This window comes from Salminus brasiliensis, chromosome 10 (genome assembly GCF_030463535.1).
Source record: "Salminus brasiliensis chromosome 10, fSalBra1.hap2, whole genome shotgun sequence".
NCBI lineage: Eukaryota > Metazoa > Chordata > Actinopteri > Characiformes > Bryconidae > Salminus > Salminus brasiliensis.
In genome coordinates this window covers 10,336,169-10,361,680 of record NC_132887.1, presented here as the reverse complement: position 1 = coordinate 10,361,680, position 25,512 = coordinate 10,336,169, and the positions used below count along the sequence as shown (strand labels likewise).

General features: G+C 40.1%; 2 protein-coding genes across 4 annotated transcripts; one reads left to right on the top strand and one right to left on the bottom strand.

The window, feature by feature from the left end:
- Positions 1-135: 135 nt before the first annotated feature.
- On the bottom strand, positions 136-4,028 carry fcf1 (FCF1 rRNA-processing protein). The gene is made up of 8 exons (XM_072689155.1): positions 3,927-4,028; positions 2,790-2,854; positions 2,194-2,265; positions 1,959-2,107; positions 1,797-1,869; positions 1,088-1,175; positions 896-990; positions 136-383 (listed from the first exon to the last, which is right to left on the bottom strand). The coding sequence occupies exons 1-8, from the start codon at positions 3,927-3,929 to the stop codon at positions 335-337; spliced, it is 594 nt and encodes a 197-aa protein (XP_072545256.1). The 5' UTR covers positions 3,930-4,028; the 3' UTR covers positions 136-334.
- Positions 4,020-25,313, top strand: arel1 (apoptosis resistant E3 ubiquitin protein ligase 1). 3 transcript variants are annotated; one of them, XM_072689153.1, is made up of 22 exons: positions 4,020-4,065; positions 5,679-5,997; positions 6,430-6,598; positions 8,547-8,767; positions 9,269-9,340; positions 10,234-10,460; positions 11,762-11,999; positions 12,514-12,683; positions 13,738-13,918; positions 14,222-14,466; positions 14,554-14,631; positions 14,716-14,857; positions 15,592-15,713; positions 15,824-15,899; positions 16,009-16,118; positions 16,349-16,528; positions 18,186-18,311; positions 19,595-19,724; positions 19,813-19,871; positions 20,059-20,148; positions 20,767-20,942; positions 22,400-25,313. In XM_072689153.1, exons 2-22 carry the CDS (start codon positions 5,850-5,852, stop codon positions 22,500-22,502), a joined length of 3,063 nt encoding a protein of 1,020 aa, XP_072545254.1. In that variant the 5' UTR covers positions 4,020-4,065; positions 5,679-5,849; the 3' UTR covers positions 22,503-25,313. The 3 variants fall into 3 exon arrangements, with proteins under 3 accessions (XP_072545254.1, XP_072545253.1, XP_072545255.1); XM_072689152.1 differs by lacking the exon at positions 4,020-4,065 and adding an exon at positions 4,099-4,264; XM_072689154.1 differs by lacking the exon at positions 4,020-4,065 and adding an exon at positions 4,277-4,342.
- The last annotated feature ends 199 nt before the right edge of the window (positions 25,314-25,512 follow it).

Genomic DNA, 25,512 nt, shown 5'->3' with positions numbered 1-25,512 from the left:
TTATGACAATTTCTTGATAAACAGCTTTCCCAGTTATAAAAAAAAAAATTGAAACTGTAGATGGAACATAATCTGAGATGTGAATGAGATCAAATGTGTTGTGCAATTTTCCCAAAAACAAACAAATAAATGAAATAACGGATCAATTGCAGCTTTATTTTCTTTTAAACAAATAAATCACTGGCTCAAAATATGGACCAAAATAAAAATTAAGAAAAAAGAAATCTGCAGGAAAATGTGCAAAAACTGTGGAAGGTCTGTGGTCTGATATACAATTCTCTGATTTATTTAGGGATCCAAAATAGAAAAACAAGGCAACTCCATCCTCAATGTATTACAGCCTTGGTGCACCATAATCATCTGGCATTCTTTCAATGTTATACCTGTTGAGGAAAAAAGGTTACAATACGATCAGGTTTATTTTTTATTTAACACTAACTAATTCATAATATTAGCATACATAATAATAAATACTAATATTACAAGCACTGTTTATCGTTTATTCAATGATATTTCCAACAAGAAAACACATTTACTGTCAAGGTGCAAGATCATGAACTGGCAAAAGAGCAGCAGAGTAGGCCAAAGATTTTAACTAATAAAGAGCAAGGAAAACAGCATGCACATATTGCATCACTTCACTCTGAACTAATTCGAAAATCTCTACAGCTGATATAATTTTCTTTTGTGCTACATGTAAATCAACTCTGTGCAAATAGTATAACACAGAACATGAATGCAGCAGGCGCCATCTACTGGTCAATGACTACTAATACATATTTTAACAATTTGGTGCTTGGGAATTAGTCACATATACATCCTTTTTACTTCAATATGAAATGTCACCTCTTATGTGCATGTAGAATTTGTCCCTGGTTTCCTACTGTTTGTTTACCTGTGATTTGAGATATACATGATTGGGACTCCTGGGATTTTTCGAATCCTCCTCTTCAGGTCCCTGTCCACTGTGGCCACAATGTAACACTTGTGCTAGAGCAGGGAGAAGAAGTCAACATATTAAATGTCAATTAGGGAAAGTCATTTGTAACTGATTCAGCCCAGTGGACAGATGGCAAAGCTACAGTACCTGAGTTACCCTTTGGACTAAGCAGTCATCAGCATATGTTCCCTTGTGTGTGCATGGCAAGCGTTCAAAGCGAGGATCCTTGGCTATTCTACAAGGAACAGTCAAAAGGATTTTGAAAATCACAGTAAAGGATTTTAGATTTAGAGTGTGCCCACCGTCCTCACTTTTAAATAAATATTAAAAAGTAGATGCACATGTTGATGTTCCAATAAGAAAATAAACATTTAAATAAGACATTTTACAATGCATATTAAAATCAGCAGATTGCAACAAAAACTCTTGATGTTTTAATATTTAGAATTTTTTTTTGAGAAATGATCAGGTTGTGGCAACACTATATCTATTAATTAATGCACAATTAAAATACAATTAATGCACAATATCAGGGGTGCACAACTCCAACCCAGCAAAGTTTAGTAGTTGCCCTACTTAAACACACTTAATTCAACGTATAGGTTCATTAAAACACAAAGTGGTGTGTTCGAACAGGGCAACTGCACGCCCTCCAGGACTGGAGACTGCACCCCTGCTCTACCCCTGTCAGTATAATACACATGTAATTATTATGATATATATAATTACAATTTGAGCTTTTTTATTTTTAGATTGTAAAACTTCTTAAACATCTAGACAATAAACGTGTAACTCCAATAAAAGAATCATTTAAAAGATTAGATCAATTGTGGACAGAATGAATCCAGACTGTTACCTTAAGGCAACTCTGTATTTCATTCCCAATTTTTCAAGCTCAGCCATGACACAGTCTGTAATGCACGGAATACCTGAATAACACACAAAAAAAATGTTATGCACAAACCAGTTCAACTGTTATCATCTGTTAGGGAGACAAACACAGAATATAATGACTCACATTTAGCATAAAGGCAGTCCATCATCGATTGGACTACATCAAGTTTGGCCTTTATGGAGAAGTTGATGAAGTTTGTGTCCACAAGGATGTGGTAGGGAGGACCAAGTTGAGTGTTGTACTGGAAGAACAGACATGATGGATACTTTGGCCTAGGGAGGATAAAGATAGTGTCGTTATATGACATATTAGAGTCATTATTATTATTAATCCCAGCAGTTTAGCAACACATTCTTACACTTCTTGTTCTTGGATGGCTGAGGGATCTGCTTTCTTCTTTTTCTGGGTTTTTTCTCTATCCTTCTCCTTTCTTGGTAAAACAAAACCAAATTGGAGTCAGCACATCAAGTTTCACTACTCAGTTCTGAATACTACAGTCACATTTAATGAAACAGACAGAACCCACTTTGTTACTGCCAATAGTGTGATGAGCACACACATATATATATATATATATATATATATATATATATATATATATATATATATATATATATATATATATATATACACACACACAGACACGCACTATTTCATCTCTGTATATATATTTGTATTCTGTACTTGTTTTTGCTTATATTTCTATATTTTCATTTTTATATTCTATTCTTAACTTAAATGTAACTTATTCTATTTTTATTTTCTTCATTTTTATTTTTCTTTTGCACTTTTGCACTTTACTTCATTAAGTTAAGGTTTAGTTAAGTTTAAATGTAGATTTTTATTGTATAGCTTGATGTGAGCAGACTGTCAAAAAAGCATTTCACTGCAAGTTATACTGTGTATGACTATGTATGTGACAAATAAAATTTGATTTGATTTGATTTGACTTACAATCTTTGATCCTTTAAGCTGATCATTCGTTTCATTGCTGCATATTTTTGCTTCTTCTGCTTCCCCTAATCAGACAAAACACAAAAACAGCACTTACAAGCCTTTACAATAACTGTAACCACATTAGGAGCAAATGACATGCAGCTACACTGAATACACTGATCTGCCTTGACATTAGTGCCTAATATTGAGTAGGTCCCCCCCTGTGCCGATCTGACTATTCCACTCCTGGACTTCACAAGTCTGGTAAGTTGTGAGGCAAGGGCCTCCATGGATTAAATCATGGATTAAAGCCTTAGGTGCTCATAACCACTGTCACTGTATCACTGGTTGTCCTTTACTCGGGACCACTGCATATCCTAAAAACTTGATGTTTTGGAGATGTTTTGACCCAGTTCTCTAGCCATCACAATTTGGCCTGGTCAGACTGGTTCAGATTAACTCCTTGTGCTCAAATACAGATACACACCTGTTTATACACCTGTTTACATACTTGTTGAAGCTCATTATTATTGATGTTGTCTTTTCACAGTAATAGTCCACACAGAAACGTCCAGTGGGAGCGTGAGTAAGATAACAGGGGGTCTGTTATAGGATCTCAGTATTGTAGCTACAGTATGAGCAGTATCAACACAGACATCACATTCAGGTTCACATGCTAAATCTCTTATTCTTCAGCATCACAGTCAACGTTATCATACTAGACAACACTGTTAGACACAAACATATTGAGCACCCTTTAAGACATTTCCATTAGCCACAACTTTCACATCTTAAATCCAAAACATATGGATAGTTTTCACAGTGGGGATCATTTGGACAGACCCTTTACTCAAGAAGGATTGTTAAGCCTTGGATAAAATTATGTAGATGTTATTTGCTGTTGTTTGAGCACCATACTTTCCTTCAACATGTCCTGCAGGAAAGGAAACGACAATGTCCATGACTAGCTAGTGCTAGCTAGCTAGCTAACAAACACAGCTGGGTGAGAGAGCTTTGTGGGTTTTCTGTGGAAAGCAGGCAGCCAGAATTAGACAACCTGATCGTCATATGTAAGCTGAGAGTCTCCGACAGATGTTTCATAGTAAAACATACACACTTCTATACGTATTTTGTCTTAATCTACTGAAAGCTTACCATGGCTGGTTTGTGTGCCCAGTGAAAGCGTCGCCTGGTCGAGCCCACGTGTGTCCATGGAAGTGATGGAACGTGCTACGTCATCAACGGTCGACGACAACGACGGCCTACAGCAGCAGGAGCAGGAGCAGCTTGTCCGGTGTGTGTGTGTGTGTGGATGTGTGTGTGTAGATGTGTGTGTAGATGTGTGTGTAGATGTGTGTGTAGATGTGTGTGGATGTGTGTGTGGATGTGTGTGTGTGTGGATGTGTGTGTTGGAGCGTGTTGAAGTGTGTCGGACTCAAAGCAGACAGACCGGGTCAGAGCATACGGTCCGGTTCGGCACTCGCACGCGCCTGGTAAAAGTCCGTTTCTTGTGGGGGTTCAGGCTCCGCCGTGTGTTTGGGGCAGTGTGGAGGTTCAGCTCGCGCTGCTAGGTTAGTTTACTACCGTCCAACACCCGGGCAGCCTCGCTTATTAACACTGCCCTGACATGTCAGCACTGCTGGGGGGGCTTTAGGCTTTAGGCTTTAGGCTTTAGGTCGTAGACGAGCTGCTTGGTGTGTTAGTGTATGCTTAGACAGCTGGGCTGGCTGGCACGAGTTGGCTCATGGTGCCTCGCTGATAGCAGCATTGTTTGCAGGCTTGCTGTAGTTAGTGCTGGTGTTCACGCTCACAGGTTGAGGTTAGTGAGATGTACGAGGAGGAAATCCACTGGGTGCAGTCTGTCTGCTTACATGTGTGTTCAGGAGTAAAACCTAGTCTTTACCCTGGGAGATAATTGTGTGTTTTGGTTTTGTATAAAATAGTCCATTTCATAGGGATCTACTGTAGTATGAAAGCAGAGAAATCCTATTTAGAGACCTAAACCATTCCCTTGATTTAATAAGGAAATAATAACTCCTTCCTTCAGTTTAATAATGCGTTCATGCAGTTTCACCATCCGTTTCTTAAACAGCCCGGTTCCTTAATTTAATAAAAATTAGTTAAATCCGGTTCCTCAGTTTGATTAATCGTTTCCTCGAATTGACAATCAGTTCTTTCGATTGAACAATTAAACAAACCTTTACTTTAACTTAATAAATGATTCTCTCAATTTAGTAATACCATCAGTTCAACAATCCGTTCCCTCGATTTAATTGGGAACAGTTTAATTAAATTAAAGGAATGGTTAATTAAATTGAGAGAAGCTCTCATGTCTCTAAATATTATTTTCCTACCGTGAAACCTACACCTACAGGGACTATGTAATTTTATGCTGCGTCCAGCTATGGCTATGGTTGTGTTTCATAAGGTTTGAGGATTTCTGATGCATTTCTCATCGTTTGCCATGTAGCCCATTTCAGAAGACCGTAGAAAGGCCTGGGATAGCTACACTCTCAAGGACACTCTCAAGAATACATGGATTTGCTTTTTTTTTTTGCCCAAAACGAATGGCAAACGCTGCATAATGCAAAAAGCAATTCCGACATGCGCTTGTGTCTAAAATGTGTGCGCCATGAATTATGTACTGCTGTAATGCCAGGTCGTTATAAGTAATGATACTTTTCATCAGGTTGGTTCATGCATATTGAATGCATCTGGGTTACGCACTCCCGTCACCCCCGGGTGTCCCTTTTTAAATATTAAATTACTCTCTACGAGACTTGGGTCAGAGTACTCAGTCTCTTCAAACTGAAGCTTTGGACTTGAGTTTTGAACTGTCACAGAACTGTTTGTGACCAGTGAGCAATAATAAAACGTTGAATTTTGTTTCTCACGTCCTTCCCATAGGGGTACAGAAGTACTTGAAATGACATGGGAAGATCACTCAGGAGAAAATAGGTCTACTTCTGTACACTGCACAACTGTAGCTGTTCGGAGAGCGGGAGAGAGAGAAGCCCTGGCTAAATGAAGCTCGCTGTTACGCAGACGGAGGTCTGAGTTAAGACTGAAGATGGTCTGATGGACCGCCGCTTCTTGCTGACCTTCATCTTCTGCTCAGTCTCGTGGATTTTCTTCTGGGAAGTGCGCTGGAAGAAGAGCAAGGAAAGTCAGATTGAAGAATGGCTGCAGGGGCATAGCCTGTCTGACTACAAGTATTTATTTGAAGGTCAGTGGAACATGGCAATAACACTATTTAGTTTACTTCAGGGATGCTCAGATTGTGTTTAGTAATTGTAGTAATTTTGTTAATGTTCGAGACGATTGAGCACCTAGGAGGTCATTGTTGAGATTGGAGTAATCCATGCTGTTGGTGCCTTTCCCAGTATCCAGAATCCCTGGCATTGATCTTTATCTATATATTCATGTGCCAGGTGCCCCAAATAATTGCAGTAATAATAATACATCAGTAAATCCTGTGAATGGGCAAAGCCTGATGTGAACACATCAATAGAAATGCTCCAAAATGACTTAAAATACAAGAAAATACAAGGGTTTTTGTGTGACTGCAACAATATGCAATATTACAGTTGCTTGTGCACAAATGTCACATTCACAAATCTTCAGCCATGTGTTCAGCTCACTCTGCTTGTGTATATAGATGTGCAGTCTCTGGAAGAGCTGAGTCTGAGTGTGTTGGCTCGTTTGGAGGAGGTAGTAAAGGAGCAGCGGCGCTGGAGGGACATCACTGAAGCTCACATCCATCTGCTCAGAGACTTTGCCTTTCAGGAGTGGCTGTGCTCTCAGAGTCTAGAGCACTACTACCATACGTGAGCACATACACATTCCCTCACACTATTACTGTTTAGGCACATCTGTACTGGATCAAGATAAATATGTAGGGTAGCTGCGGAAAGGCAAGGGTGCTTAGAATAGGGCTAGACAACAGATATTCATTGTTATTGTACTACATTTCCTCAGTTTTCTTTTCTGATAAGGTCATAGAAATTGTCCGTACATGGACACTGATTGACTGCATGTTTAATTACAAAGAGAGCATAACTAGTCCTGTTTAACTGGATAACAGGTAGCACCTCTGACGCTTTTTAGTCTGTCGCAACTTATTAAACTTGAAAAATAAAATACTGGGATGCATAATATGTATTATAATCATGTCTAGAAATGTTGCAATGCATTTAGCCATGTTGTCCACCTCTAGCTTAGACCTTTCAGACCTTTTGAAGATTCATTTTTCTGAGTATTGCAGTGAACTGACAGGACGTTATTGTCATTTATGCTTCAGTCCACCAGGGGGAAGTAGCGTCTATGCCTGCTTGAGCTAAATGCCATTGAGCTCTTACAGCTGCAGTGAAGAGGGGGTCATTGCAGCAGGGTTCTGTAGGGGTTGTTAGCACCCAGAAGCAGTATATATTGAACCTCTGCAATGCTGCAATATGTGCTTTAGCACTTCCTTACAGCTAGAGCACACAAATGAGTCTGTATTTCATGAACAGGCTGACCATCTTTCCTAAAAGTGTAGGACTTAATAGCACAGTTTATGGATTAAATTTGTTATTTAGCAATTCACGTTTATTGATGATTATTTTATCTATTATTTAAATGTAAAATAAAGATGATTAATTACAGACACAAGTCTGTGTTTTATCCATTTCATTTTCATAAGCCTAAATGCACTTCAAATCCCACTCAATAAATGTAATATGTTCTGCTATAAACAGTTGTTGTCATTAAGTCCCACAGTGTTTTACTGTGTTCTCTAAATATGTCTTTCCCTTTGAGCTGATTGACTGAATGTGTTTGGCACTACTGTACTTTTCTCAAGCTTTACAGGCCTTTCCTGTTTGTCTTGTGCACCACGTAGTTGCCAAAGGCCTAAATATGCCAGCTATGTCTTTGTATACCTCAGCTAAAACCATGTTACATGTTGGACCAGTGTATCATAAGTGAAAGGGTTAGTGTTCAGTTTTTCATCGTCATGTTGATAATAATGGCATTATAATTGAGGCTTCAGCTGGAGAAAAATGTTTTATGGTGCATGCTGGTACTAGACACTTGCTACGTTTCTTTGTAGGCAGCTGTGCTTTTATATGATCAATTATTTTTATAAAAAAGTCAACTAAATTAACTAAATAAATGCTAGACATGTATGAGACCACTATTGTAGAGTTCTACCTATTTGTCTGATCCTGGAGGGCTGTGATGTTGATGGGATGGGACACGCTCTCTCGTGTCATGATAAGCGGGCAGTTAGACAGTTGCACCACTCTAGAAACAGTATCCTTGTCAAATAAAAGAACAGAAAGGTAAATTTGCTCAGAAATGTGTTTTTATGTAGTGTAATTTCACAGCTCTAGGACGGCCTGATGGTCTAAATGCCTGCTCATGAAGTGTGAGGTGGTCAAATACCAGCAAGAGCTCATGGCTCCATTGTCAAAAGCCTCCCAGTCTGTGTAATTGGGATGTTTTAACCTAAAGGTGGAAATAAACAGTAAAAAGATTAAGGGGGAGGAGCTGCAGACTAAACATCTTTCTCAGCAACTTCACTAATGTTTTTGAGTGGGCTCAACAGCTCAGCTTGACACTTGGTACTTTGCACTCTGGGCACCTATGATGTCATATGGTAATTAATGTATAAGCTCTACTAAATGTGTCCCAAACCTATTAGTTGCGCATACATGTCATTTATTATACAACTTTGCTAAATAAGACAAGATGGAGTTGTTACACGGCCTAAGTACCTCCCTTGTCTTTTGGCAGTCTGAAGGCCCTGGGATGCACTAACCTGGATGACTTGGCTCAGTTTGACAGCCAGCTTCAGCTCTCTCTGGCAGCCTGGGGCTATTACTACGAGGATTACATCAAACTGTCCACAGGAGTGAAGGTTCTCCAAGCCTCCAGGGGCAGCAGAGACCAGGACTACGAGATTCAGCTGGTGCACAGCCTTGCAGAGAGGCGCCTCAATGAGAAGTGGTCCATTGGTGAGTAGCATTTAGAACATCGAGGATATAATCTTAGGTAGAATCACAGTAGGGGCAGGTCACGTATGCGGACTATTATAATTATTATTGAGCTTGGTTGGAATGCAGTTTTCGTTTTAAGCATGCATGCATTACCAAGTTAGAAAGTAGTTATGTAAGATCACCACACCCTTGATACAATCAAGAATGTGCGCACGTTTTTTTACTGTAGTCTTCGCTGTCACTGATGGCAGCTTACACCCACTGTCTTCTGTAGCTCTTGGGAGTAGGCGAGTTTAATGTAAATCTATGGACATTGTAATGTATTGTCGTTTCTCAGCTAAGTGCAGAGGTAAGGCTCGCAGTCTGTTCCAGAAGGTGGAAAATCAATGTTCAGAAAGGCGGGGTAGTTAATGATTGTCGGCTTAAGTGACAGCACTGTTGCGCTTTTCTCTTAAACAGACTGACACTGTTCCTCCTAAGGTGTTGCTTAATTACAGCGTCTGTGTTTTCCTCCTTCAGCTGGAGCAGTAATATTCGGCTGTACTGTCGCACTGTGCTTTCTGATAAGGGACCTCATGTTTTACGTGATTGGTAAGTCTTTACATTTTATTTATTATTTATTTTTTTATTTGATGATTATAAATGATCACACTTAACTGCTTGCATACTGCTAAATGCTTAATATGTATATTTTTAAGAAGGCACACACTGTAAGACATATAAAGTCAGGCCAGCTTAATATAATGATAGTGATTACACAGTGCTTTTTGAGTGAACTCAGCTTGGTTCCTCCCCTCTCAGACTCCTGTCCACAGAAGGCTGTTCTCTTAAAGGGGTTTGAACTTATGACCTTATGTCTCTTGACAAGCAGGTACTTAGACAGTTGCGCCACTCTAGAGCTGTGAAACCAAGAACATTTCTGTGAAAGGTCATTTTACTCAGAGCTGTTTTTATGTAGTGTAACAATATAGCTCTAGAGTGGCACAAAGGTCTAACTGCTCCCCTTATGAGTTCAAATTCCAGCAAGGGCTTAGTGCTCCATTTTGAAAAAAACATCCTTTTCAGAGGATGTCCTGCATTAGGGCAAGTTTTAACATACAGACTGTAGTAAGCAATAAACAGATTGAAGAGGGGAGGGGGGTTACAGACTAAACATCTTACACTGTATTTAATTAGTTTCAGCTGAAGCTCATTTGCTCATGTTTGCATTTGAGGCATGACTCAATGTGTATTGTTGACCAAACTGAGATGCAGAGAATAAAAATATAAACCTAAAGCTCTGCACCCACTTACGTTTGTCAGCTTAATTTGGTCTGACTTTTTGTTGCAGTAAATAAGTTTTTCCTCTGATGTGAGGATAAGACTCTATGGTTAATTAATTCCAACTTGATACTCATTGTTGTTGGCATTTGTGTTCCCTGAAGTTCTATTTAAGGTGACTTCTGAATGGACCGTGTGTGTTCACATGTCTCTGTCCCCTACAGGTGGAATAACTGTTTCCATCATCGCATTCGTTTTTACCATCAAGTTCCTATGTGAGCTCGCTGCACGAGTGGTCAGCTTTCTGCAGAATGAGGACCCTGGACGCCGTGGTGATCGCAGCATTTATGACTATGTGCGAGGGAACTACCTGGACCCACGCTCCTGCAAAGTCTCCTGGGACTGGAAGGAGCCGCAGGAAGTGGGCCAGACTATGAGCTTCAGGGTGCAGGTACCTTTAATATCACATTAATATTATCTCAAACGTGGTATTCGTTCTAAGTCTTCTTAAGTACTGCTCTGCTCTGCTCTGCTCACAAGTGCAGCTTGAAAATGTTTGAGTATTTATGAGTTTGTATTGATTAGTCTGTACACTACAGTGAAGGGGAGTAAAATTACTAACACTTTAAAGCTTTGAGAGGCTTATTAATTTTATAAAAAGGAAAAAAAATACAAAATGATAAAGCACTAAAGTATAGTAAACCCTAATTATAGTGATTACAATAAACCGTTGTTCTGTGTTAACAGTGGGCTATTGTTTTCAACCAAAAAAACAAAGTATTACTGCATGGATCGTTTTTAATAATTTGGTGTATTTTATACAATGTAATTGACATATGTGGTCATACACTACATGTCCAAATGTTTGTGGACACTGCTTCTAATGCATTTAGCTACTTTAAGGGCATTTTTTACACTTGTCCCAAATACACAAGCCTGCACCCTAGACCAAATTTGGTCTTGTTCATTGGGAGGGGCTCATTATCACTGGTTTGCTTTTATACAGAAGAATTTCATAAGATCTGTGGATCATTTGTGCAGTTTTGAACATAATTTTTTGTGCACAAAGAAGTAGAGACTTGGTTTATCTGTTTATTGATTTTCAATATTTTCCTTGGATACTAAGATATTAAGGCCGCTTTTCTGCAGTCATGGTATTTCACTGTGCTGGAACACTTGAAATGTTTTTTAGCCATGTTGGCGATAAACTTTTAGAAAGAAAACATAGTGCACCCGTAGCTGGCACAAAAGTACAAATGCTTAAACATACAGCTTGTCTAGTCCCTGTAGAGAAGTATTGTCAGTTGAATAGGACTCTTATCATTGAGCTCTGGAGCAGTGGAACTGTGTTCTCTGGAATGATTGTGCTCCATCCAGTACTTTTGGGATTAGTTGGGCATGAGGTAGAGTGGTAATTCTCCAACATCCTGACCTCACTAATGCTCTTGTCTCTGAAAGCAATCAAATCCTCACAGAAATGCTCTAAAATCTAGTAAAAAGCCTTCCCTAAACAATAAAGCGGTTAATCCAACAACAGCAGGATAGACTCCTTTTAATACCCTTGATTTCAGAAGAAACAATGACTGAGCAGGTGTCCCAATACTTTTGTCCATATAGTGTATATTTTAAAATGTACACATTTAATGTTTTTTTTACATGGAAATTCAGTTAGACTTTAGTATAATAGCTAACCACTTTATTATTGTAATGTATATTAACTAGCAGCTCTGTGTCTGTGTTTTTTCCTTTCAGCTTTTCTATAAGAATGGCCAGCCGTTTCCAGCCCACAGGCCCGTGGGCTTAAGAGTGAATATAACTCACATAGAACTGGCTCTGGACATTCCTGTCACCCAAGAGGTTCTTCAGGAGCCCGAGTCCAACGTAGTGAAAGTGACCTTCACTGTGCGCAAAGCTGGCCGATATGAGGTGGCTGTTAAACTAGGTGGCCTTAATGTGGCCTACAGCCCCTATTATAAAGTATTCCAGCCAGGTAAGCTTAGCCTGATGCAATAAAATTGCCGGACAGGTGCACAGTGTCCCCAAAAGAGGCCACGGTGTGCTTGTATTTGTCTCATGTTATATTGTCTTAGTCCTGATGTTTTCCTTATGCGAACTAGCAGCATCTGTTTTCCTCTTGTAAGTCAGGTGTTTGTGTCAGGTTTATAAGGAGGTTGATCTCCTCAGTCGGCTGTGTTTATGGAACTGCTGTACGAGAGTGCTAAAAGCTGGTTTTGAGCTTTATTTAGAAGATGTCAATATTGTTTGCAAACATGTTTGCAAATGGTGTCTGTCATTTTTACCCAGTTTTGACTGAAGTGTTTGTGTAGTGTGTGTATATGATGGCAGTTACATGTTGATTTGCACATGGCACACGTTAGAGAGCACTTTGAGCATAACCTGACTCTAATTTCTGAAGCATTTTGAAGTTTGTTTCCATTAAGGTTATGAATATTGATCACTAAATGTTTTGCCTGAATTTAACCACGTGTCTGTGTTCGTTACAGGGACAGTGGTGCCATCCAAAACAAAGATTGCGTACCACTTTTCTACTCTGGTGCTGACTTATGGTCAACAGCACACGCTGCAGATTGAGCCTCGGGATGAGTATGGAAACCCTACTAGTAACTCGGTCTCTCTTGTGGATGAGGTCAACTACAGTGTGCATATTCACTCAGTAAGATCCCAGGAAAACATACAGTCATATATGAAATTAGGACATATTTTAACATGTGGGCATTTGATATTCATTTGAACAACATTTAGAGACTGAGGTCATAAAAGTAAACTAAGGCAGTTGACAAAATATAATGATTAATTAATAGAAATGTCATTTTCTTAGATTAGAATCAGCTGCAGATGGTAAACGTGGTTTTGATAATGTTACATGATGATAAAACACAGACTTATTTATACTTTAGACATTTAGCTTGGTTTGCTAGTGATTGTTGAAATGACTGGTATCACCATGGCAAAATCCAAAGAGCTCACTAAGGCCTTCAGAAAGAAGGTTGTAGATGCAGATGAATCTGAGAATGGATTTAAAAAGATCTCAGAACAATCAGAAAGCAATTCTTTTATCATTTATTTTTAATTGTACACCATTTTCTACTCAATTTATGTAAACTATCACAATCACTAGCAATGCCCCCAACACTGAAAACTGCCCAGTCATCTCCAACACCACTTATTTTCAAACTGCTGTTGATGTACTTGGAAGAAAAGTGTGGCTCCCCAGCACTGGCATAACAGCTATCAGAATCCTGTGTTTACCAACAACTAGGAGTGATGTGAGCCCACCCCTGAGAGCGCAAGGCCAATTGTGCTCTCTCTGACTCGATTCGAGCTAGTGATGCTTGGATCATCCAGTGGCAGCACCTTAGTCTACTGGTCCACTCTCAAGCCAATCATCTGCAAAATAATTTACTGCCAAAATGGACATGTCAAACAATCTCCAACAGTCCTAAAATGTCTCTTGCTATTTTACCACAGTAAATGCCAAAGTACCTGGAGTGCCTGGAGTCAATGCTGTGAAAATAAATGTGTTAACTGTGTCTTTAATGGGGTGTCCTAGTTTTCCCACAATACTGTTAAAGATTAAATTATCACCAACTTGGTTATATAACGTGTCAGGATTTAAGGAGCTCTTGAAGTCACAGTACAGTCGAGGTGATGATTGTTGTAATTCATCTTCCCCGTTTGAATCTAAGGTATTTTATGTTCTTTCCTAGTTGGGCACTGTTGAAGAGGACAGTTCTGAAGACTACTACAGCACAACTGTCTCTTGTAATAAGCAGCAGTGTCAGGTTCTGCTGAAGCTCACTCTGAAGAAGAAGGGCTGCTTTAGGGCACGCATCACATACAGGGACCAGCCTCTGAGCAATGGAGAGTTTGATATCATTGTGCTAAGTGGTGAGTGATGTTTGTTGTGTGGGTTGTTTTTTCCCTCTTCAGTACATTTTTGGACCGTTCCTATGGATTAAGCGGGTTTCTCACCTAACCCACTTGTGATGCCGCAGAGAGAGAGAGAAATTTTGGAGCTTACAGAAGGGTAGAAGGAATTTAATTGGAACATTGGATCAATGTCTCCTTCCATGGTTTCCTTGCACCCTTGGTTTGATGCTCTGTGTGTGTAATTGCCTCTATAGTTTCCTACAGGCATGCGTGTACATGCATCCAGTCCCATGCAAACCCGACATTGACCTCTATTGACAGAAATTGAGAAGAGCTGTGTGGAGAAGAATGTGTCCACTCCAGGCATTAGTATCTACTTTGAGGCCTACCTCTACGGCACAGGCAACTACTGTAGCTCACCCTGGCAGTTCCCAGCATCCTCTTTGCTAGCCCCACAGAGACGGCCCTCCATGGGAGACGATGAGGATGAGCATGACTCTCCAGTAGAGGGCCAACCAGAGAAGGTCAAGAAACCAAAAAAGGTCTACTGCTACATATCGCCAAAGGTAACTGACTAGTATTGAGGTTTGCAATACCGTACGTATTGGTTTCTCCTTTGTATTTTTATGGGAATTGTTGTGTTTGTATTTCAGCAACTCTCAGTGAAGGAGTTTTACCTGAAGATTATTCCATGGCGCCTTTTCACTTTTCGTGTGTGCCCAGGGACTAAGGTGAGCTCTGACTGATTCAAGCTGTTCAAGATGTTTTTATTAAATGTTATTAATTTTTCTTCCACTTCACTTCCACTCTCTTAGTTCACATACCATGGGCCGGACCCAATTCATAAGTACCTGACCCTGGTGGTAGATGATGGCATTCAGCCTCCGGTAGAGCTAAGCTGCAAAGACAGGAACATCATGGCAGCCACGTTTATTCGCTTCCTTCACAAGAACATTGGTAAGGCACAAAGTCTGGCCACGAACCCTCACATCCATTATGCAGGTGCTCAAAAGCGTCATGGGGAAAAGCTTGTAAAAGCACATCATTGTTGGTATTGCTCCTTAGCTTATGTAATTTAACTGATCTTGCATTATTTATCTTGTTATTCATTGTAGGATTGTAGTGTTTAAAAATACAACGTAAAACTGCATTTCTTCTGTGTAAACCCTGAGGATCTTTTTTTTATGTAGGAATACATTTATAATTACATTTTGTAGAAATCCAAATCCACTAAAACGGATTCGAAATTAAAGTAATTAAAATAATTGCACTGTAAATCACAATGGCTTTATTGTGCAGTAAAATCTCAGTTAGACAATATCCCATATCATCCAGCCCTGCAGTACAAACAGGTCACCTTTCCCAGATAAAATTAATTAACTGATTAATTTTGTTGCATTACACTATATTTTGGCATTACTGCTGGGATTAGGTTAGAATTTGTCAAATGAATGTGCTTGTGATGGAACATTTTATATCATTGCTGACAAATCTAATCGTCCTTATTTGCTACCACTGTCCATTTTCTATTGTTTAACTGGTGATAGCTTGCCTGTGATTTGTCTGGACGTCTGAGCTGTCCTGCTATTTAAAGTCAAAACAGAATAGTCTGAAGGCTCAGACCACACATGGTAAATGTGAAAGCACCTAGTGTATTGTTTGATTTTAACTTTTATTTATTTGTCTATTAGGAGGCTCAGAAACGTTTCAGGACAAGGTGAACTTTTTCCAGCGTGAGCTTAGACACATTCACTCCAAAAGGCCTCGAACAAAGACCTGTCTGAAGATCAGCCGCCACTCAATCCTAGACTCAGTGAGTGATCTGTCCTGATGGACCTTATTATCTTCTAGAGTAATCCTGTGAATTTTTAATGGTCACAAAGTTGAGCAGAACTCACAAGTAAATCCGATATTCCTCTGCAGTCTCTTAAGTCCACCAGGAACTTTTCTGTGTCTGACTGGAGTAAGAACTTTGAGGTCGTGTTTCAGGATGAAGAAGGTTTGTTCTTACATCAGCCACTGATGTTTCACTTTAGCAATTCTTTAGATTTTTCTAAAGCTTTATGTAATAAAGCAACATTATATGCAACATTTTGTGTGTTTTATAGCTCTGGACTGGGGTGGTCCGAGGCGGGAGTGGTTTGAGCTTGTGTGCAAGGCTCTGTTTGACACCAATAACCAGCTCTTCACACGCTTCAGTGACAACAACCAGGGTCTGGTACGCATTAAACACCTAGAGCTTTCACTTTTCTTGTCCAGCTTTCAGAAACCAAACCGGAGGGAGTACAGTCATTTCAACAGCAGATTTTCTTCGTTAATAAAATCTATGATATCCTGCTCCAGCTAAAATGACGTAGTGTGTCAGACCTGTAGGTGACAGGCTATGGCTTGATGTGTGATGCGAGTTATGGCTGAGGAGTGGGCACTAACTGTCTGCGTGTCTGGCAGGTCCACCCTAATGCGGAGAGGCCTGTTCACCTGAGGCTAAAGATGTATGAGTTTGCAGGGCGCGTTGTGGGGAAGTGCTTGTATGAGTCTGCTTTGGGAGGGTCCTACAAGCAGCTTGTGCGAGCCAGGTTCACACGCTCCTTCCTGGCCCAGATCATCGGCCTACGCATGAATTACAAGGTGATGCACAGCTGTTGTGTCTGATTCAAGCACATTCTTCATGTTGTATGCTTGTGAATTTTAAATTGACATGTACTTTTTATATATGTACGCTGTGGTTAAAAGTTAAGGACATGTTGCCTCTTTTTTTTTTTGAGGTATATTTATGTAAAAAAAAACTTGCAAGGTCTATGCTCACCTTTTGTGGTTGGAAAGTTTGAACAAATATTAGCAATTTACATTTCTTTTGTAAAATGATGGAAAAGCATATGTTGGTACTCTTAGTGCAGTTATACGTTTTTCATAACACATTCAATAAATCCAGTAGAAATAGGTCATACATCTGTTATTTGTCCTCTGAGCCTGTAGACTCACTGAGCACTTTATTAGAACGATTACACTAATACTGGGTAGGGCCTCACTTTGCTCTCAGAACTGCCTCAAATCTTCATAGCAAGAATTCAACAAGATGGAAACATTTCTTTGAGATTCTGGTCCATGTTGACATGATTGCGTCACTCAGTTTCTGCAGATTTTTCAGGAGCACCTTCATCCTCTGAATCTGTATTGGATTCCGATCCTGTGACTGAAAAGAAAACTGAAGAGCACTGAACTCGTCATGTTCATGAAACCAATTTAAAGGACCTTGTAATGTGGTGCATTGTGATTCTGGAGGAAGCCATTAGAAGATGTGTAAATGGTGGCCATAAAGGGATGCACAAGGCCAGCAACAGTATTCAAATAGGCCGTGGCATTCAAGATATGATATCTCGGCTCATTAATACCAATCAAACATTCTCCACACCATTACACCACCTCCACCAGCCTGGACTGTTGACATAAGGCAGGTTGGGTCCATGGATTCATGCTACTGTCTGTGTCCCTCAGCAGAAATTGAGAATTGCCAGACCACGCTACATTTTTTTCCCAGTCTTCAACTGTCCAGTTTTAGGGAGTCTTGGCCCAAGCCAATGCAGCCTCAGCTTTGTGTTCTTGGCTGACAGAAGTGGAATGCAACATAGTCTTAAGGTAGCCTTAAGGTTGGATGTGTTGTCAGTTCTGAGGTGCTATTCTGCTCACTACAACTGAAAAGACTCAGTAGCCTTACAGTAGTCTTTCTGTCCCCTCCAACCAACATGGACATTCTCTGTTAAACTCTCAAATCAGCAAGGTGTTTCTGTCAACAGAACTGCAGCTTTCTTCATTTTTCTATATTGCACCATTCTGAGTAAACTCTAGAGACTGTGATGCAGGAAGATCCTTGGAATTCAGGGAATTCTCAAACCAGCCCGTGTGGCACCAACCAGCCTGTTCTCTGCCCTGCACTGCTGCCACACGATTGGCTGGTTAGATAATTGTCTGAATAACTAAGTGTATAGGCATTCCTAATAAACTGCTCAGTGAGTGTTCGTTACTCGGACAGTAATGTCAGCACTTCTCTGTTTCTTAACTTTCTCAACCGCCTCCTACGTGTTGCACAAGGCCGTTCTTGTAATTCACTCCTCTTTTACTTTCGCTTGAGCACAACCACAGTGTTATGGTGTTTATGTGGCTCGTATTAAATACCTAACCACGTTTAGCACTGAATAAAACAAAGTGCATTGTTTCTGACAGAAGTAAAGCATGTTTATTTGATTTCATACAACTGACTGGTTTTAATTCTCTTTTGCTATGGCAGTACTTTGAGACGGATGATCCAGAGTTCTACAAAACAAAAGTATGCTTCATCATAAACAATGACGTGAGTGAAATGGACCTTGTTTTTGCTGAAGAGAAGTACAGCAAGTCAGGACAGCTGGAAAAGGTGATGCACAGAATACAATTTACCTTGCCCTTTGCTGGCATATAGAATAAAACGAGCGTTGAGGCAAAACGAATGAAACAACTGGATTTTCATTCAAATCATGTTTTTTGTCTATTGCAATTCTTCTGCTGAAATCATAAATACTGTGCGTGGGTGGAAAGGAGAGGTTTGACATTTAGCAGACTGTTTAATACCCTTAGCTAGTTTGTATCGGCTAGGATCCACAAGATACTTTTAAGCTTAGATGCTACTAAACACAAAAATCAGTATGGAGACCACAATAAGACACACGATAGGACCAAAGGTACGTGGACACTTGTTCATCCATTGTTTTCTCTAAAATCAAGGGCGGTAATGGGTCGCTCTTCTGGCAAGGCTTTAAGGATTTGATCGCATTCAGCCACAAGAGATATTGGATGATTAGTTCTGTGTCCTCTACATCATCCCAATAGTGTCTGATTGTGATTCATCACTCCAGAGAACGCAGTTACACTGATCTGCAGCAGAGTACTCCAAGAGTTTGTGGACATCAATTCTAATGAATGCATTTAGCTGCTTTAAGTTGCATTGCTGACACAGATGTGCAAATGGACACACAAAGCTTGCCATAGAAAAGGATAAACATTAACCTGTTGACACCATGCCTAATAATGCTAAGTGTGGGCTAGAGGGGTATGAAGCTCCCCCTGGCATTGAGCTGTGGAGCAGTTCTCTGAAATACTTTTGGGGCGAGTTGAGGATGAGATGGCGTGGTGATCATCCAACTCACACGCTTATTGCTGAATGCAGTCAAATTGTCACAAGGCAACAAGCCACTAGATGGCCTCTTATGAGCAATTATGTCAAACTCTAAACATTCTGCCTTCTTTTAACTAGTTTCTTAGTATTACGGGTGATCATTCAAATACTTGCCATAAGTTGTGGGTCTGAACATCTCCACACAACCGGTGAACTATGTGGCCGTTTCATGGGCACTCGGGGCTCATTGATTTGACAGTTGTGGGTCACGTTTGGATAATTTATTCTCTGGTAACTTGCTATTGTGTGTATGTAAGGTAAGTCATCACAGGTCTTTCTGAATAATTATGGATGTGAGAGCCTTACGAATGGCTGCTCCAAAGCATCCTATTCTATTGCCAGTGTCTTTCTATGGAGATTATATAAGCTGTGAGTCTTCAGCTGATTTCTTGAAGACTCAAGATTGAAACTGAATTTACCAACTACAAGAGCTGCCTGAACATATAATGTAGCCCTGGAGTTTAGAATGAATTCTGTCCTTGCAGGTGGTGGAGCTCATATCTGGTGGGGCTCAGATTGCTGTGACTAATGAGAATAAGATTCATTATCTGAACCTGCTGGCTCAGTATCGACTGGCCAGTCAGGTGAGGGATGAGGTAGAGCACTTCCTTAAAGGTAAGATTTCATTAAACGCAATCTCATTCCATTGTCGCTTCACTAAATAAAAATGTTTGGAGCTAACCAAGGTTTCTGTAACCCTCAGGTTTAAATGAACTTGTTCCTGAGAACCTTTTGGCCATATTTGATGAAAATGAGTTGGAGGTAATCCTGTCAATATTTGTATTCCTGACAGCATGGAATGCTAATTGTTTATTGTGCTCTGTATACATTGTGTAGAACTCCCACCCCTCTGAAATTATGGAACGACAGTGATGGATGTTTATTTGTGGGTGTGGTCAAGTCCTTGTTTAAGCCAGCTTGTTGTTGTTTATTTTTCCTCTGTGTATAGTTGCTGATGTGTGGAACTGGGAATATTAATGTGCAGGATTTCAAAGCCCATGCTGTTATCGTTGGAGGCTCGTGGCATTTCAGAGAGAAGGTGAGATGCTAAACATCTGTTAGAACTGTGCCACTAGCAGCGTTGGAAGCTTTTTCCAATAACACGCAGATGTTGGTTCCTTTAAAGCAGGGGTCTCCAGTCTTGGCCTAAAATGGCTGGTGTGGCTGCAGGTTTTCCTTCCAACCAAGCAGGAGCTCACCTCATATAACCGATCCCCTGTTAAAGAGCAACTGATTTAACCAGTGGAATCGGGTGTCCTCCAGGTTGAGTGTTACAAGAACCTGCAGCCACACCAGCCCTTTATGAATATGATTGGTGACCTCTGATTTAAAGAGTGAAAGATCAGATGTCCTATTGATTGGAATTTTAAAACATACACTGTGTGTTTTTTTTTATTATTATGTTTATGCTGATAAATGATTGCCACTGACTTGAATTGGCTTTCCTCAGATGTGTTTATCTTCTGTCTTATTACTGGATTTCTGTAAAGCTGCTTTACAACATCACTTTTAAAAACGCTGTACAAATAGGTTTGATTTGATTCAGTGAAGGCACTGAGCCAGACAGCACAGACAGAGTGCCTTTTAAAGGTCAAACCTCATTGTTGTGTATTGATCTGAACCTGGTGTGTGTGTGTGTGTGTGTGTGTGTGTGTAGGTAATGAAGTGGTTCTGGGCTGTGGTGTCCTCCTTCACTCAGGAAGAGCTGGCACGTCTCCTGCAGTTCACCACCGGCTCATCTCAGCTCCCTCCCGGGGGCTTTAACACACTCTGCCCCTCCTTCCAGATCATAGCAGCCCCAACACACAGCACTCTGCCAACCGCACATACCTGGTGAGAACGCACAGATCCACCTGTATGAAAGAACACCTCATTATCCTCATGCTTGATCTCGCAGCTGGATTTGACTTTATTTGGATCTCAATATAACAGTGGTTCCAAATTTTGATTCTGGAGAACCTCTTTGCTACATATTTCCGTGCTTGAACTGCTCCAGCACACCCAGTCCAACTAATCTGAGCGGGGTTTCCCGAAAGTATCTCAAAGATGTTTCTCAAACGGTCGAGCGAGCATCAGATCACTCTCTTTACCAGTTAGGATGATATTAACATGATGATGCCTTTGGGAAACTGGGTCCTGCTAATTATCTTCTTAAACGTTAGGTGCATTAGTGGATATATTTAGATTAGAAAATATTGATATAGCGAAGTATTGTGATTAAATGTTTTTTGCGATACTGTATCACTTCTGAAAAACACTGTTTTTAATTAATAGTTTACATACAAACAGTTGTGGCTGACTGTGTTGTACTCTTCAGATCCCACTGTCCTGATTTTCTATTTAGAAATGAAGCATATGATGGAATGTTTTTATACCATGACAGTTTTCCTAAAATTTAATAATTAAAAAATTACACTATATTACCTTGCTTACAGTATCACAAAAAAAGCAATAAATTGCCAATTTATGCCAATACACAGCTCCATGATCTACTATTTCTTATCCAGTAATCACTATTAAACTATGTTCATTATGTAATGAGAAGAGTGGGGAACTGTATTGTTGAGAAGGTTAACCCTCTGGAGTCTAAGGGGGGTCTAGTTTTTTTGTTTGTTTTGCTTATCTTGCATATTCCCCTTTAAAGGCACTTGCAGAAGATAATACCCACATTGTTTCATATCAGTATGTTCAGAACAATCTTAGCTATTCTATTATGAGACCCCATTTTCATATTTCCTTTAAAAACATACCTTTACGTATGTGGCCAAATTGATTTGGTGCTTGAAATGGGTTTATCAGAGTCATAGGTTCACAAAAGTAGTGGAATATATGAATAATATATAAAAACACTGAAAGGCAGAAGACGGATGTGACCATTGGTCAGTTTACACGAAACCATAGACAAATCCACCAATAACCGATGAGCGGCAGGTGACTGATTCACAAATCCACCAGTTAAACATGGCGAGATCCCGCCTCGTAACTCTGGATGTGAATCATGCTCGATCTGGCAATAAGATTCAAAGGAAAGGACAGACTACACAGATTCAGCAAGTGTTTGAGTCGTATTATTGCGCTGTATTATTATATTAACATTGAGGAACATTGAATTTGATCACCAGCATGCTCATACACTCCATAGGGTTAAAGCTTGTGTGCGTGTGTGTGTTAGAGCAGGACCACTAAACTGCAGAACATGGCACTCCAGGATTAAAGCTGGAAACTGCTGCAGTATTGGTTCTCAGTCCTCTCCGTGCTGATTGGCTTCTTTTCTCTTGGTTATTTTTCAGTTTTAACCAGCTGTGCCTCCCTACCTATGACTCCTATGAGGAGCTGCACAAACTGCTGAAGCTGGCCATCAGTGAGGGCAGCGAGGGCTTCGGTATGCTCTGACCGCCTGCTGGCTGTGTCTGTTGGATACGCTGAGGACATCTCTCTTTCTTTCTCTTTCTCATGCTCTCTTTCTCTTCCTGTCTCTCCCCTTTTCTCTCCCTGCTTTCTCTTCTCTTTCCCTCTCTCGACCGAGTGAGCTGCTGTGTAAATGAGCCAACACACCTTTTGCCTCCGATAACAGACCTCTTAGCTCAAGCCCACCTGGACGTCCAGGTATTCTCTTTCAAGCAGGACCTTCAAAGAGGACATTCACACATGTTCCGGAGATGCCTTTGGCTGATTCCAGTGGATGCTGGAGCTATGTAAATAATATGTAAATAATAACAGTCTTTCTTTCTTTTTCCTTTTTTCTATTGTTAAACAAGAAAAAAAATAACAAACGGAAAGCTACGTTTTATTGTAGGTAGTAGATTTTGCTTCGTTTCACGTGTGAGTCAGCACTGTCATAAAAACACGAGGGCCCATGTAAGCTTGTATAACATTTGTGGAGTTAACAAAGCTGGGAACATTTAAATGGAGTGTAGCAGCCTATTAGATGTGTGGTTCTACTACACACTCACTGCACTTTGGCCTTAACTGATCAGGGAAGGATGTATGTATATATTGCTATTCAGTTTGTTTGTTTGTTTTTTTGGTGAAAGTTGTGTATATATGGAAGGTGTAGATGTCTCATTTATTTCACAAAAGCCCTTTCCTTTTTTTTATGCAGAAGGGACTTTGTGCGTTTGTGTGAACAGTATGAGCTTCATTGTGAACGTCGTCAGTCACACATTTCATTTCTGAGGTTCTTTTTTTTTTTGTTTTTTTTTTTCCTATTTTTGTGTTTTTAAGAAAGTCCTCACTGACTTGGCTATTGATTTGTGGTTTGTCTGGCAGCAGACTGACGAGTGCAGAAATCTTCTCCTCTGATAGCAGCCTGCCTTCTTTTAGCTTCCTACTATAAGGGACTGGAAGTGAAAAATGACTGTGCTAAAGTAATTGAGTTGAGATTAAGGTTGTTTGTTTTTGTTTTTTGGGTTTTGTTCCCCATGTGATCATAACGTAGAACTCTGCATTGCGGGTCCTGACGATACTCCTCCATAATTTCTGGAGCGCTGGGTGGAAAAGAGCATGTTCTCCTTTCTCCAGTGTTGCTTTCAAGTCTCTGGGCAACATCTATGCATTTTTAGTATGAAGTCTTATTAACAGACAGATGTTAGGTTTCTATAACATGTACAGCACAGAACTGCATCAGGACAAGGGATGTCATTCTTTGATGCAGAGGGTTGGAATCTGCTCTCTGTGTTTGAGCTTTACTTAGTTATTTATGACTTTATTTATTGGAACGTCTTTTACGTTTTTGGGTTTCTTTTTTTTTTTTCCTCCACTGACCAAAATGTCACTCGACGGTACGCTTGTGTTGATGAAATTAGGTGCTATGTAAAATGAGAAGCTGAAAACCAGATGATTGCTTGAAAAGTTTGAAAAGATTGCTAAAGTTTCTTTAGTTGTGTGTGTTTTGCAATGAATATTTGCAGTCGTTTCCATTAATTAAATGCTTGTTTAGCTTCCAGTGTTCATAATTGCACACAATATCTACAGTTATAGCACTGCAATGTTTCCACCAGTGATCTTTTTTTTATTATTATTATTCTAAGGGGACCCATCAATCCATCCACTCAGAGATCAGGATGATGATGTATGCTTATACCTCGTTGTCTGCACATGAGCACTGGTACTGTTAGAACAGCTGAGAACATTGCCTCCAAAGACCAGATCTGAGACCAGCTCTGTTAGCCAGTCAGGAGAAGGTATGATGGAAGTAAGCTTTCTTCCAGTTGGTTGCAGCTTCTCATGTGAGTGGAGCTTATGCTTTATTCTGTGCATCCTGTGTTATATGTAATGTAGGTGTTCATTTGCAGAAGCCTACACCTTGTTGTCAGATGTTGTCTCAACATAAGCTGTACATGCTACCTATGTAACCTTGCTGCAAGGCCAAGAGAAAACCCAGTTGCTGTTAGCTTCAGCACTTAAATCCAGTTGAATAACCCATAGAGAATTGTGTCATCCAGAGTATGTGAACCTTGTATTCTGAAAGGACATATATATGTATTAAGTGACGAAGTTAAACTCAAGGATACACTGTAGATCTGCGGTCATCTCCACCCTTTAATGCCACCAGGATACTCCTTGTGTGATCTCACTTTAGGGACAGTGCACTTTGACCCTGGACAGACAAGCGGCATGTTCAGCCTGTGGATTTTCCACTCTGTGCAGCTGAAGAGCCTGCAGGGTGTGGCTGGACTGAGGATGAAATCACTGCATATGGTTCTTGCTGTGCACGATGGCCAAGGATTATCAAGATGGCTTCAGTAACCTTATTTATTTTGAAAAACGCAGTGGCTGAGAAGCACTCTGCGGCATCGCGTGCATACTCTGAATGTTATTTTGAGACTATAAGCCATTTAACGGGTAAAATAGATACACCAGGGGGGCGTTTATCACCGCTTAGAGCAGTTCTGGAATTCTGACTTACTTTTAGGTGGAATAAGTGAATTTTTGTTTTGGTTTAACAGTTTGAGAATATTATGAAAAGCCCTGGAAGGAGTTGCTTGAAATGGTTCGGAATTACAATATGATGTATATACTGTAATATACTAGCTGAGGGCTTGGGATTGATTCAGTTTGGGTGTTTTTTTTTCCTGTGTGAAGTGGGAGGCCGTGCTGCTCTCACCCGCAGTGTGAATGTCTCGGTTCTCAGCACTCTGTTCTGTTGGCTAATTCATTTCCTCTGTTATTTATGTGATTAAAAAATAAAAAAAAGTAAAAGTGGGGCAACATTTTTCCACTTATCTTGCTGTGAATTAATGATCTATTGACGTGGTTCTGTTTTAATTTCATTTGTCATTTGTCAGCACTTTATTCTGAGATGCTGTTGTGGATGCTTTGTAGATTCTTGCTATTCTTTTTGTTCTCTTCAGCTAACATTCAACTTAATGTCTCATCTCAGTCTGAATATAACAGATTCTAT

Bases quoted from the DNA above. Each gene is read 5' to 3' on its own strand.
- arel1 (XM_072689153.1), top strand. From the start codon at position 5,850: ATGGACCGCCGCTTCTTGCTGACCTTCATCTTCTGCTCAGTCTCGTGG. The intron at 18,312-19,594 runs GTGATGCACAGA...CTGTCCTTGCAG, and splicing joins AGTCAGGACAGCTGGAAAAG to GTGGTGGAGCTCATATCTGG. The intron at 20,149-20,766 runs GTGAGATGCTAA...GTGTGTGTGTAG, and splicing joins CGTGGCATTTCAGAGAGAAG to GTAATGAAGTGGTTCTGGGC.
- fcf1 (XM_072689155.1), bottom strand. The intron at 1,176-1,796 runs GTAACAGTCTGG...TGTTCCTTGTAG, and splicing joins AAATACAGAGTTGCCTTAAG to AATAGCCAAGGATCCTCGCT. The intron at 991-1,087 runs GTACTGTAGCTT...TCCCTGCTCTAG, and splicing joins TAGTCCAAAGGGTAACTCAG to CACAAGTGTTACATTGTGGC.